This window comes from Pararge aegeria, chromosome 20 (genome assembly GCF_905163445.1).
Source record: "Pararge aegeria chromosome 20, ilParAegt1.1, whole genome shotgun sequence".
In the NCBI taxonomy this organism is placed as follows: Eukaryota; Metazoa; Arthropoda; class Insecta; order Lepidoptera; family Nymphalidae; genus Pararge; species Pararge aegeria.
The window spans coordinates 9226022-9239218 of NC_053199.1; the positions used below are offsets into that span (position 1 = coordinate 9226022).

At 35.9% G+C, this 13197-nt stretch overlaps 1 protein-coding gene across 1 annotated transcript in view; it reads left to right on the top strand.

The window, feature by feature from the left end:
• Window positions 1-347: 347 nt before the first annotated feature.
• LOC120632878 (membrane-anchored lipid-binding protein YSP2-like) overlaps window positions 348-13197 on the top strand; it is a 56448-nt gene continuing 43598 nt past the window's right edge. Inside the window, exons 1-2 of the mRNA XM_039902917.1 lie at window positions 348-657; window positions 844-904. Coding sequence (XP_039758851.1) covers window positions 348-657; window positions 844-904 — 371 coding nt within the window. The remainder of the gene's footprint in view (window positions 658-843; window positions 905-13197) is intronic.

Below are 13197 nucleotides of genomic sequence, written 5' to 3' on the forward strand. Positions count from 1 at the left end.
TCAATACAAATTCCCGAACGTACTAAAAATGTCATTTTAATTAAACGTCAAATTCGTTTGGCGGCTGGGACGATTTTACGAATTATCTATTACAATTTATTAAAACTTTGATGTGAAAAAGGATTTCGATTTGCGTTGCTTTATTATATTTTAAAGATATGTTTAGTCGATTAAATCCCTTTAAATACCGCCTCAATCAGAGAAGTGACGTCAAATTAAAGCATTAGTGCAGTGTTTTAGAAAGTTTCACTCGCGAGGTGGTTTTATTGAATGACGAAAGTCTAGTGTTTACTGTGTGGCCTCATCGAACAAGTTTTTTGGGTTGAAAAGTGGGCATGACCTTCTAAATGAAGGAATCATATCCTGATGACATTATGCTCTGTTTTGTACAAGGATTCAGTGATCGTGATAGTGGATATAATAAAAGTCGGGAGGGAGAAAATTTCGTCGCTTCTGACAGTGCTAATTTAGGAAAGAAAAAGCGCAGTAAATCTTCTTTTAGAAACTCCTTGAACGGTGAAGCAAGTGGGAAAAATGAAGTTGTATTGCATAGGAAGGACAACATTATCGCAAAGTCATTTAGGGATACTAGTAACAAGGTTCAAGTTGAAGTGAAGAGGAGCTTTAGTGACAGATTTTCAGTTATTAACGATGCAGGTGGACGGAAGGTGCCAAAAGGATTTTTGACCATACGCAAAACTTGGTAATTAGTCTGTTTATTTAAAATTTCTGCTCACATTTAAAATAGTATAACTTTATTCCAAGTAGACAAGAAAATACTCTCTTTGCTAATACACTATCTTAGTTATTACACTTATTTATAAGACTGTCTCATACAATCAGTTATTAACGATGCAGGTGGACGGAAGGTGCCAAAAGGATTTTTGACCATACGCAAAACTTGGTAATTAGTCTGTTTATTTAAAATTTCTGCTCACACATTTAAAATAGTATAACTTTATTCCAAGTAGACAAGAAAATACTCTCTTTGATAATACACTATCTTAGTTATTACACTTATTTATAAGACTGTCTCATACAATGATGGATAGGGTTATTTCTAAATAATGTGCTGCTTGTATGAAAACATTGAATACAGCATTAGTACAACATTTAGAGTTATAGGTGATTTCTATATCTTCATCATCAACATATTACTGGCCCACTGCAAGGCACTTGTCTTCTCTCAATGCAGATTCGTTGGTAAAAGTTCTGGAGAACAGGTTTCCACACTGTTTTTTTTTATATATTCCGGTTGTGTTTCCCTTATATTTGGTCTCCTCCGAAAGGAAGGCTGAAACCCTAACTACTAAGCTATATATATTTTTTATGTCTATATAGCAAAATCAAAACAAGTTATAATTATAGCAGTTTTACTAGCATTGTTACTTATGGATGATTGTCTTACAATATAAAAAAAGTTTGGTTTAGTATGGTGAGGATTTGTCTGACATACAGGAAAACAACTACTTTATTTGCTCAGTTTGTGAGAGCGTAAAAGTTGCATGTACGTCACCCGCCCCATGCTATAATGTGAAAATGGACACATTAAACTGTCGGATGTTGTATGTGATAAGTCAATTTTTCTCTACTAAGACCTTAAACTGCTATCAATTACAAAATATATTTTATTACCATAAATTTGGACACTTTACACATTTACCTTCGTAGTTATTTTTGGAAAAATAATTCCACATGTCAAACTGTAATGTTTCATTGACCCTTTCTGATAAATTATCTATACTCTATACTTAAAACAAAGCTAAAGAGTTTTTTGTTTGTTTGCACTAATCTGTATAATCTTTGCATTTCATAGCACAATTCTCAAGGAAAGTACAGGCTATTTAAAATGGGGCTATGACCCGTAGTCACAATGTAATAGTGCAGACAGTTCTGGTTATACTAAGTACAATTTTGTATTACTAAGTACAAAATTGTACTTATTAGAAGTAGTACAAGGACAAAGTTGTGGGAAACCGCTAGTTATATATGACAAAATACACAAAAAAATTACTGAAAAATGGATGGGAAGAAGATGCTATTTGTAGTTTACAATAGTAGCAAGAATTTTTAATTCCATGCAATCCCTCCCATTATATATAAATTATGTTTCACATTCCTTATTACAATAAAAATAGATGTTTCTTGCATTTTTTTTATTATGAGCATGTTTATACTATTAGCTAGCTTTCATTGAGTGTAATACTATAGATATTCTATTTAAGGTTAAACCTAAGTCTATGCTCACATCATATAGCTTGTTTAAATGTTTTCATTTTGTATATGCTCAGGAACTGCCCAGTCCAACTATTTTTTATTTAGCAGATGTGGAGGTTATAGGCTAAACAACATCTTGCTACAACTTTAAGCAAATGCAGTTGAAGCTAAAGATTACAGCTTGTAACCAAATGCTACGAGAAATATTAGTAGGTACTTAACCATAATTGTCATAGAATAACTGTGGATATATTATAACGGCAATACCAAATTAATATTGGTCAAAGTTTGGACGAAAGCATGATAAATTTGGCCAATGACAAGAATTGCAATAATTGTTATGTGATAATCAAAAGATTTGCAAAAAAAAGCACATAATTTTTTTTATACCTAAGTAAGCAAAAGTGATCTTCTTGTTGCATTTTTTTTTACATAGCATAGCGATTTTATATAATATACATACTTTCATAAGAATATATATTTATCAATATATATGTATAGTAGCTATGTATTGATAAATATATAAATTCTGTGACAATAATTTTATCATGCGACATGACAATGCTGCAGTAACACCTGCTTATTATATCTTATCTGCTACATAGATTATAACTCAGAATAATACCTATCTCATATTGAAAATATAACTCCCAAGTCCCACTCTGGTACTTCTGCTATAACATCCATGCATCAGCTTGTACACTAATCTATACTTATCATTAAACTGTAACCAGATCAATTCTGTGTAATTAATTTACTATTGGGAAATTTCGTGGGGAATATAATATCCCTAGAGAATACAAAACAGTTTTTGAACGCAAAACAGTTTATTATATATTTTTGTCCGTCTGTTCGCGCATCACGTAATAACGACAAACGGATAAGAATGCAAAATGACATATATTTCCAGTTGATACTCTGGTTTAACGTATAGGATATTGTTATCTCCAAAGATAGTAGATAATCGTTTCAACTTTTCTGAACATTTGGTAATTATTATTGGAAACGGAGGACAGAAATACTTAATTGCTAAATGCAAAGCTGCAACATATATGAAGACCGCACTGAATAAAATAATGGTAGGAATTTCCTTGGTTAACCCTCTGCGTACGAGGCAATTAAGGATACGATTTTGACTATTACTTTAACAATTAATATTCATGGCGTGTTATATAAAATGCGATAGACGGACACAAAACCCTCCTGCGAACCTACAAAGTTGGTCATTTGCCGGCTTTGATCACCGTTGGTTCCCCGCGCAATCGAATGAAATTTAATGATGCTGCCTGATCAATCTCTCGACCATTTGCATGAATTATGATAGGGAACGAAATGTGTAAAGGTTAAGCTGTAGTAGATCCTCAAATGGTCATTTGCGATAAGCAATGTTTACGTGAAATAATGGCGATTGAAGCTCCAATAGCTGAATATGATTTGACAATGAAAACCTAACACAAAATTATTGGCACGCCCCATGATCGAAAATCGAACACAGTAGGTAAATACTTCGTAGTTGAACCTGAGGCAGTTATATTTACTTAATTATAACTTTATTACAAGATACACTTAATTAACTTAATTAACCTGCTTAATAGTGAACATTATAGCAAAATTCAAGTAAGGTCTTGTGTTTAATCTGTAGATACAACATATAACCTTGGGTGTCGTGTTTCACGAAATGCGTGGTGGCTTATGTCGCAACAGCTCCGATGATAGATTCCTAGCATATGCTACTGACCTACTTTACGTTGAACTGTACTACCAAAATAACTGTTACGTTGTTAAGGCCAACATATTTTTGTCTCTGTTCTGAGATTTTTTTTTGTTAAATACGGTAGTGTTTAAGTTACCTGATTCTTTGTTCCGGAATTTACAATTTACATGGTCTTAAAAGCGGCAATTTTAAGATAGTTTCACTTATATAATTATGTAACTCAAATACCAATATCAATAGATATTTTCAGATAGATCTCCATACTTATTATTATTAGTAAGTGTCAGTTGGGTTAACTTGGTTCGGTTCCCTAATCGAGAAAACGATTGGATTGGATGGGTTGGGTTTTTCTTCATTAGAACAGTGCGGAGAGTGTGACCTCTAAAACCCTCTCTTCTATGAAAAAGCAGGCATATACTAAGAGTGACCAAAAATTTTCTAGGCAAGCGTGCCCCAACTTACACCGCATTATTGTTTTTCATCAGACGTGATAGTTGTCAAGCGCAAGCCTATCTAGAATTTAAAAAAAAAACATGCCTAACGGTGGGGCAGTAACATGTTGTGGAATGAAGTTTTTTGTTATTTCTCTACATTAAAACCTTGACTAGAATCTCAGCTACTTACCACTTACCGCCCGGGTAAGTAATGATGAGATGGTAGCGGGGTAATCCACAGTCACCACTGCACCATGAAAGTCGACAACAATAATGATGACCAGTTTAAAGCAATCTAGAATCGATAAATATAATTACGATCAGGGCATCTCAGATTTTAGATCCTTAGTTAGTAGGAGCCTACTAAAATAACTCTAGGACGATTTTAAAATATTTTTCAAGACGTGTCGCCCCAGTTATTTTAGTATTGTTTAAAGCTCAAGAATGCGTATCATCACAAAGTCACGCCCCGTGTATTGAGTTAATGACTAGGTGATACTAACTTCACGGTGATACAATCTGTTAGGACAACTACTTTTAAATTACGTGTAGGTGTATTTCTCAAGAAATTGTGTACAGACATTAGCCTTTATCAAGGCCTTCGCACAGAATATCGATTCAAGAGAAGCTCGACTAAAATTTAAGCAGTTATTGTGACATTATATAAGTATATAAATGGCATAATATGGCATAGGTATTGCGGGAAAATTTGCTAATCGGGATATCAGAAATTCTACTGATAAAAAGTCGCTGGCATCCGCTAGTGTAGTTTAATTTAGTTCTTACACTTTCAAAGGGCAACTCCTATCTCTACTTGTTTCTCGTTTCTCACCTGCTGGCTGTCCACAGAGCATGTGGTGTGCCCACGACCTTTCCCTTCATCGAGGTCGATAGACGCCACTGTGGCCGCTTTTGTATGCCGATTGTCGCCAAGCAGACATTCCAAGTGTCAAGTACACGCCTAATTAAACAAACCTACTTTTTTTGCGCTTTAAGCTGCTGGTCCACGACACGTACCACTAGTGCATAAGTATCTAACAGAATATACGTACAGTAGGTAAGGTACCTATCGATTAAATAACGCGAAGATCTTTATAAGGCCGAATGCAAGGCAAATTATGATATGTAATCTTTTGTACGAGTTCATTTTTGTGATCGAATCCAGCGAACGAATAGATTTGAGTGTGGTTAGTGTGCATAATTCCGGGAAAGAATTATATATTTATAATTATAAGATTTTAATTATTAAAAGCAAAGTTCACAGCTGATATAAATACGAGTATGTAACACCTCTCTAGCTTTATTTATTTATTTATTCATAAGACACACCAGCAATTAATTGTAACTACATTCATAAAAAAAAAAAAATTATGTGTTAGAATTACAAATTAGTTACAAGCTTTGAATAACAGTAGATTAATTGTCAGAAGTTTTCAACTATTCGGAGAGTACAGAATGATTTTCGCATTAAAGCTGCGGATCGTATTACGTAGATGTCGAAAAGGTTTTTCTTGGGGCTATTTTATAATAGAACCCCTTTGATTTGAAGTTTTGAACCAAATCAAAAGTGGTGTTGAGCCACGATTTCAATTTGATTTGGAGATTTGGAGATTTGAGATAGTTTGCCTTCTAGGGACCGAGAAAGAATAATTTTAAGTTAGAGAAAACTAACATAACAAAGAAGCAGCTAACAGCGTGTGTAATATAAAACCTAACACTAGGAGTATTATAAACCCTAGGCCCCGCAGTCTAACTCTACAATGTCCCCGCCGCCACGCCGCCTCTGCTCTATTACGAAACTTCCAATAAATATTCATAGCTCTGTAACCGAGGCACAGCAAGGTTACATACTTATGCTTAGGCACGTATTGCTCTATGACGTATTATAAATAGACGGGTCATACGCTAAGCTTATTGAACCTAATACAACATTGCATACGTTCGCTCCGGCGTATTTTTGAACGTTGCTTGTTGTCAGTGATGACTGATGACTTACGGCACCGAGACATTTTATAAGAAAGGTCTGCGCCGCTCGGATATACGTTCGGAGGTCCATACTTACCGACATAGCACAACGAACTGCCAAGATGTAAAGCCAAAGTAGCAATAGGCGGGGCAGGTAACATCTGTCAGACTTTCGTTGGAGACAAGAGCGTTGGTGAAGATTTTATCAAAGGAGTAGCAGCAAACCGTTGTACATAAGTAGTACACGACTGTACAATCTGGTTATTCCTGTACTAAGCATATTGGATTGCCGCTGTTAATATTCTTTAGGGGCTCTGGCTTTCCTTTCTCCCTCCATACAAAGAGTCGCGATGCTGAAGTGGCAAAGGGCGGGGCAAATAGCTCGGAGAACCGTTGGACGTTGAGGTGCTGGAATGGCGACCCCGCACTGGTAAACGCAGCGCAGGTCGGACCCCAACGAGGTGGACAGATGACATCAGGCGAGTAACTGGGAGCCGCTTGAGGCAAGCGGCCCAGGACCGTGTATTGTGGAACTAAAAATACCTATGTCCAGCAATGAACGTCGATTTGTTGAGGTGATGACGATGATGAATATTCTTTATCTGACTTTTGCACAATTTGGAACTACACATCACATAAGCACAAATTTTCTTATTTTTACAGTAGCAGTATATTCCGTTTATAGTCTTCAGACATAGGAAACAATATTTTACTGCAAAATGTGGGACGGTGAGCCACTAAACGAATTCCGGGTAGTTACCTAGTTTTCATAGATCCAGTATTCGTATGATGCACAGTTTGTTTAGTTAAGAAAACGTTAGAAAACTGTCGCATATAGTGGGATATTTTATACTGAATTAAGTCCCTACTATAAAATCCTGAAATAACGAGCACAGCTTTACTCTGTAGTTTAGGTAGATCCCAGGTTATAATCGGCTAGACAGATGAATGTTGCAATTTATAAATGTAGAGCTATACAGATTTTATCGTATTATGATAAAACGAGGCACCGCGCATCGTCGTCGCGTAGGAGTATCGGCGTCATTGCCGTCTACACACCTACCCTTGATGCCGGAGTCGATATATTGAACGTTTTACGTATGTTGCTACGTCAAATGATCAAAGCGTCCCCCGTGGATATTTTACGCAGTAAACATTTAACGTACGTTATTATTTTCACAATATGAGTAAAGTCTCCCATGTTGAATGAATAAAGTGTTACAGTATTTTTTTAAAGTGGAACAACTAAACTGTTGATAACTATAAATTCATATTGGCCAGATATTTTATTAAATTGATGAGGTTGTTAACAAATACGCTATTATTTAATTATAAATAGTTTTCAAGAAACAATTAAAAATTATATTTGATTAACAACCAATGTTCATGACATTGAGTTGGTGGGTATTTCGAAATATATACGACTGCATTATCGTTACACTCCAGTCCTACATGGACTCGAACGATGGAAAGATACCTCCCGGTGTCTTAGTCGTTTCTCAATAGTTTTTGTTTTTTCTAGTAATAATTGACGTACTAAGCAGATGTCCCACCTGATGGTAAGTGGAAACCATCGCCTATAAACTGAGGAACACTTCACAGGGCATGCAAAGAAAGTCAAAGTCCTGCAATATGTCGCATTGTGTCCATCAATTTGAGGCATAGGTTAAGCCTCATGTGCCTTTAATCCGGCAAAAACACAGCATTGCAGAATGCTGCTTACCGGCAGAAATAAGCATAGCGATTGGCGCAGTGGGCAGTGATCCTGCTTTCTGAGTCCAAGGCTGTGGGTACGATTCCCACAACTAGAAAATGTTTTTGTGATGAACACGAATGGTTTTGGAAGTGTCCGAGTGCTTAGCTAAATCCTACTAACATTATAAATGCGAAAGTTTGTATGGATGGTCTGTTACTCTTTCACGCAAAAAATACTGAACCAAATTGTCAGAGGTTTAGAATGGAGGTATAATCTACATACCTTGGATTAACACATAGGCTGCTTTTTATCCTGCGACGGTTTCCGTAGACTTTTTCCGTTTAGTTAAATAAACTAGTATATAAAATTCGATTCCATAGATAGAATATAAAGTTCGAAGGACGGAGGAGGAGCGTAACAGAGGCCTTTTATCCCAGGAAAACTAACTGTTCCCACGGGATTTGTAAAGCACCGTGATAGACGCGTCAAAAGAGCGCGGGCGACAGCTAGTTTTGTATTTATGTATATTATTCACAAAATTATTCATCAGTCACGCTTATTGTAGGGCTCTATGGCGATGTGTGTATTGTCATAGTATATTGTTGTCGACGGCCGACTGGCGCAGTGGGCAGCGAACCTGCTTTCTGAGTCCAAGGCCGTGGGTTCGATTCCCACTACTAAAAATGTTTGTGTGATGAACGCAAATGTTTTCAGTGTCTGGGTGTTTATATGTATATTATAAGTATTTATGTATATTATTCATAAAAATATTCATCAGTCATCTTAGTGCCCGTAACACAAGCTACGCTTACTTTGGGGCTAGATGGCGATGTTTATATTGTCGTAGTATATTTATAGTAGTATATTTACTTATTTTTACTTTCCCGGACAAAGTCTGTCACTAAAAGCTAGACTAATACTTTGGTGAATTTAAATTAGAACAAAATTGGTTGGTATTCTTCCCGTTTTAGAAGATCCGCTGCGCGTAAGGAAGTTGGCGGTTTGCCAACGTGTTCAGTTTGGCCGGTGATGTATTCGATACATATGGTAGGCCGAGAACAGTAACTGGATAGTTTTATTTCATTCTATTGATCTTATGTCATCGCTTTAGCTGTTTAATTCAGAAATAGGTTGATGGACTGGAATAAAGGAGCAATGGAACATACAGTAGAATTTCGCAACAAGTGGCTATCTGGAATGTGAATACTAGATATATGTATATAAATAAGGCTTTATTTTAAGGGGTTAGGTTCTAAACCGATGGGGTATTGCAGTATTTATAATAATGAAAATGCCTCGTTGGTTAGCATGTTTGAATATGGATCTCGAGGTTCTCGGTTCAAATCCCAGGTCGGGTCGGGAATAACTGTTAGGTATTGTGTATTTTCTTGCTAAAGGAGTTAGGAAATTAGGGGTTTCAAACTCTGTTCTTCGGAGAGGACGTAAAGCTGTCACTCACTTATGATAATATTTCTTAAAGCCCACCAACCCACATTGGAGCAGCGTGGTGGTGCTCAGAGCATGAAACGTTAAGCAGCAGCAGTGGGACGTTACTATTAACGTAGGCTTACGTAGGCTAACGTAGGCTAGGGATGATAAATATTTAAAAACTTTTGTTTTAATACTTTTTCCTATATATCAGTATACCTACTGTACCTACCAAGGTATCATAAAAAGATAACGCAGTTACAAACAACAAGTGTGTTTACATTAAGGTCAAATGGGGTCACAAATTTATATAGCATCGGAAGAAGGAGGTCCTAGACAGGTAGATAAAATAAAAACATACACCTACGTTTTAATGTCATTTCAAGTTACTACAATTAGGTAGGGTTGTATTTTTTTAAGTCGTTTTTAAACGCACGTTATTTGAAATTAGAACCATTTCCATCTTTGAAAGTGTGCCCTTAATAACAATATTATAATGAAGAATGATTTGTTTTTATTATTCTCTGGAAGTACTGATCTGGAATCTAATTGTGGCGCCTTTTGCTGTTGCTAGGTATATAAAATTTAGAAAGCATAAATTCCGTTTTACGATCTAAGATCGAAGATTCCTATCTAATTTTTATCGCTCACATTTAGCCTGAACAAAATTTGTAGTTGTACCTGTTTTGTATCCTATCAATGCTGCTAAAAATGCTACCCAATACCGGGTACCGGACGTCAATGATGGCGAATTAGTTATCGTTTTTTTTTCAGTTTCATTACCAATACCGATCCATGAGCAAGCCTGATAAATTAAATTCCAACAAAGAAGACGAGAATATACGACGAGGGTTCTCGTTTATAATAAACTAATATGACGCATGGAGAAATCCATTTGCATTGTTTACGTGTCAAATTTAATTTATTCCATACGAAGAAGATAAATAATTAATGTTACCCGGATGGCGCGTACGATTAATTGATCGGAAAGTTCCGTCTAATTTTGCAAAACTGTATAACCTGTGCTTTCAGTGCACAGGTATTAATTTGTTTTGTTAAGCCATTCGTAAATTACAATTAAAAAAACTATAAAATATCGTCATCTAAAAACAATCAATATTAATTTTGTAACCTTAGTTGCCAACCCAGATAAACTCATAGAAACTGTTACTCAGTTGACAATTTAGGTTACGGAATGTGAAAAGCTATGATTTTATGGCAACTTTTCAAAGTGTCCAACTTAATTCATATAACTGGGATACTGAATAGACCTGTTAGTCTGGTTTTGCAGCAAACTTGTAACTTGTAACAGACCCGTTGTATAATCATCATCGTCAAAATCAACCCATTACCGGCGTAGTCCACCACGCTGGCCAAGTGCGGATTGGTAGACTTCACACGCCCTTGAGAACGTCATGGAGAACTCTCAGGCATGCAAGTTTTCTCACGATGTTTTCCTTCACCGTTTAAAGCATGATATTTAAAGTGCTTAAAAAATGTTTTAAAATATGTTAAATAATAATATGCCGTAATTACTTGTTATTTATACGAACGTTGGTGACAACTACTTAAATAACAATAGGTAAATAACAATAGGTAAATAACAATAGGTAAATAACAATAGGTAAATAACGCTAACACCATTGTACCTAACCACTCGGACTAGCTTTTTTCTTTAATTTAATTAGGCACGTAGGTATATTTGTCAAACGGTAGTTATTGGGGACATCAATGTATGGAAGTGTAATTTTCCTAAATGTAATTGTATAATACTTAAAAACATGACATGATACACCCTGTAGCGAGTGCGAGCGAAGCGATGCCGCACCGGTATCATTAGTCTGGTAAAAAATATCCGAATAATTAAATTGTATTATATACTCGTATATCAGTTGTGTGATACTGTATCAAACTAAGTGCATTTTGAATCATTCCAATAGTACTTTCATTAGTCTGCGTGTATAGATAAATATCAAGAAAATATCAGCGGCTTAAGACAATCGCCTAAAGCACTTTCATTTTGTTATTTAGAACGTAAAAGTATGTGATATGTAATGGGCATATAAATACCCTAAGCAATAAAGCACCCAACTTAAAACCAGAGATTCAGGGGGCGAACTGAAACTCCCGATAAGTTGATGTGTGCCGATTCGACCCGGCGCACTAATATCTCCTACCACAGGCACTATGCTACCACAGGCACACTAGTCATAGCGGAAAATGCCTTTTTATTCTTCATAAAAAATAAACGTTACAAAGTAACTGATTGACGTTTGTAACTATGTAACTATACTCGTATGGAAGAATTTCGTAGTCGTGCTGTTTACCTTGAAATCAGTGAGTGGGCGGAGCATTCATCTCCTTTATTGTCATCGGATACACTTCAATCGTGCAAGGTATGAAGATTAGGTTAGGTGTGAGTAAATTCAATACAAATCTAGAAAAATACGGTGATAGGACTTTGGCTTAACATGCGGGGGCAGAGTTAGATCGAATAATTAGTCTATCAAATCATACTCTACTGTTAGAACAAGTTTCATTAATAAAAGAAGTCATAAGCTAATACAAAATATGGTCAATTGTATCAGCTTTATGCTGTGCATAGCCAACTGTGCTAAGCCAGCTCGTCGTTCGTATTTTAGGAATATTATAATTAGTGTTTGAAAATCGAATGATACCAAACCCATAACGTCTAGTTCCCACGAAACTTGTTTAATCGTTGAATTATTGATAAAGCGTCATGTGAATCGGCATCTGCGAACTCATATTCCATAAGCTCGTGAAGTTGATACGGTGAAGTTGGAAATTGTCCATGCTTTTGATAAGCATAAATGGATAATATTATATTCGTTAAGAACCGATCAAGGTTTTGTAGAGCACAGTTGTCAAGGTCTCTCGACTTAAAAAAATAATGTTGATTATCAAAGCGTACCTACCTATACCTTTGTGTATACTTAGGTTCTATATCGGTCTTGTCAGTTATTTTTTGACGACCTTTTTGGCGCAGTGTTCTTTTAGGTGAGAGGTCCCATAATTTAGGAATTAATAAATATATAATTTAGGAATAAATTCTGTTCTTTTTTCTGGTTTGGTTCGAGGCTTCGGCCGTGGCTAGTTACCACCCTACCGATGCCGCGAAGAAACCGACTAAAAATATTTGCGTATTTCTATTTTATTTGGCATGCTATTATTAAATTAAGGAGATGTCAATGCAAAAACACGGTAAATCCGACTTAACTTGTTTGTTTACTATACCTACATTCGAGGTCACTTCCAAGTTCTTATTACGCAGAACATGTTCAATCAGGTGCAGTGTTTGTTTGGCTTCCTCCATTATGTTCCCCGAGGATTCTTGGCAAAACCATCTGGCATATGGATGGTTTTGGCTTGTTATTATATTTCTTGTAATGAATAACTTTAGTTCTTTCCTTTTAAGAAGGCTTATTAAATACATATAGTAGATTATGAAAGGTAGATAGTATTATGACAACAATAAATTAAAATAAATGTGAGATCTCTGATAAAAAATGGTTAAAGAAAAAAGAATTCGGGGAATTAAAGCAATTAAAATATCACTTGTGAAAAATAATATCTTGAGGAAACGTGCATGCCTGCGAGTACACGAAAGTGTTCCTAAAGGCGTGTGGAGTCTGTAAATTCGCACTTGGCCAGCGTCGTGGACTACCAATCTCATTTTAAGAGATCCGTGCCCAGAAGTGGGCCGATAATGGGTTTGATAATGT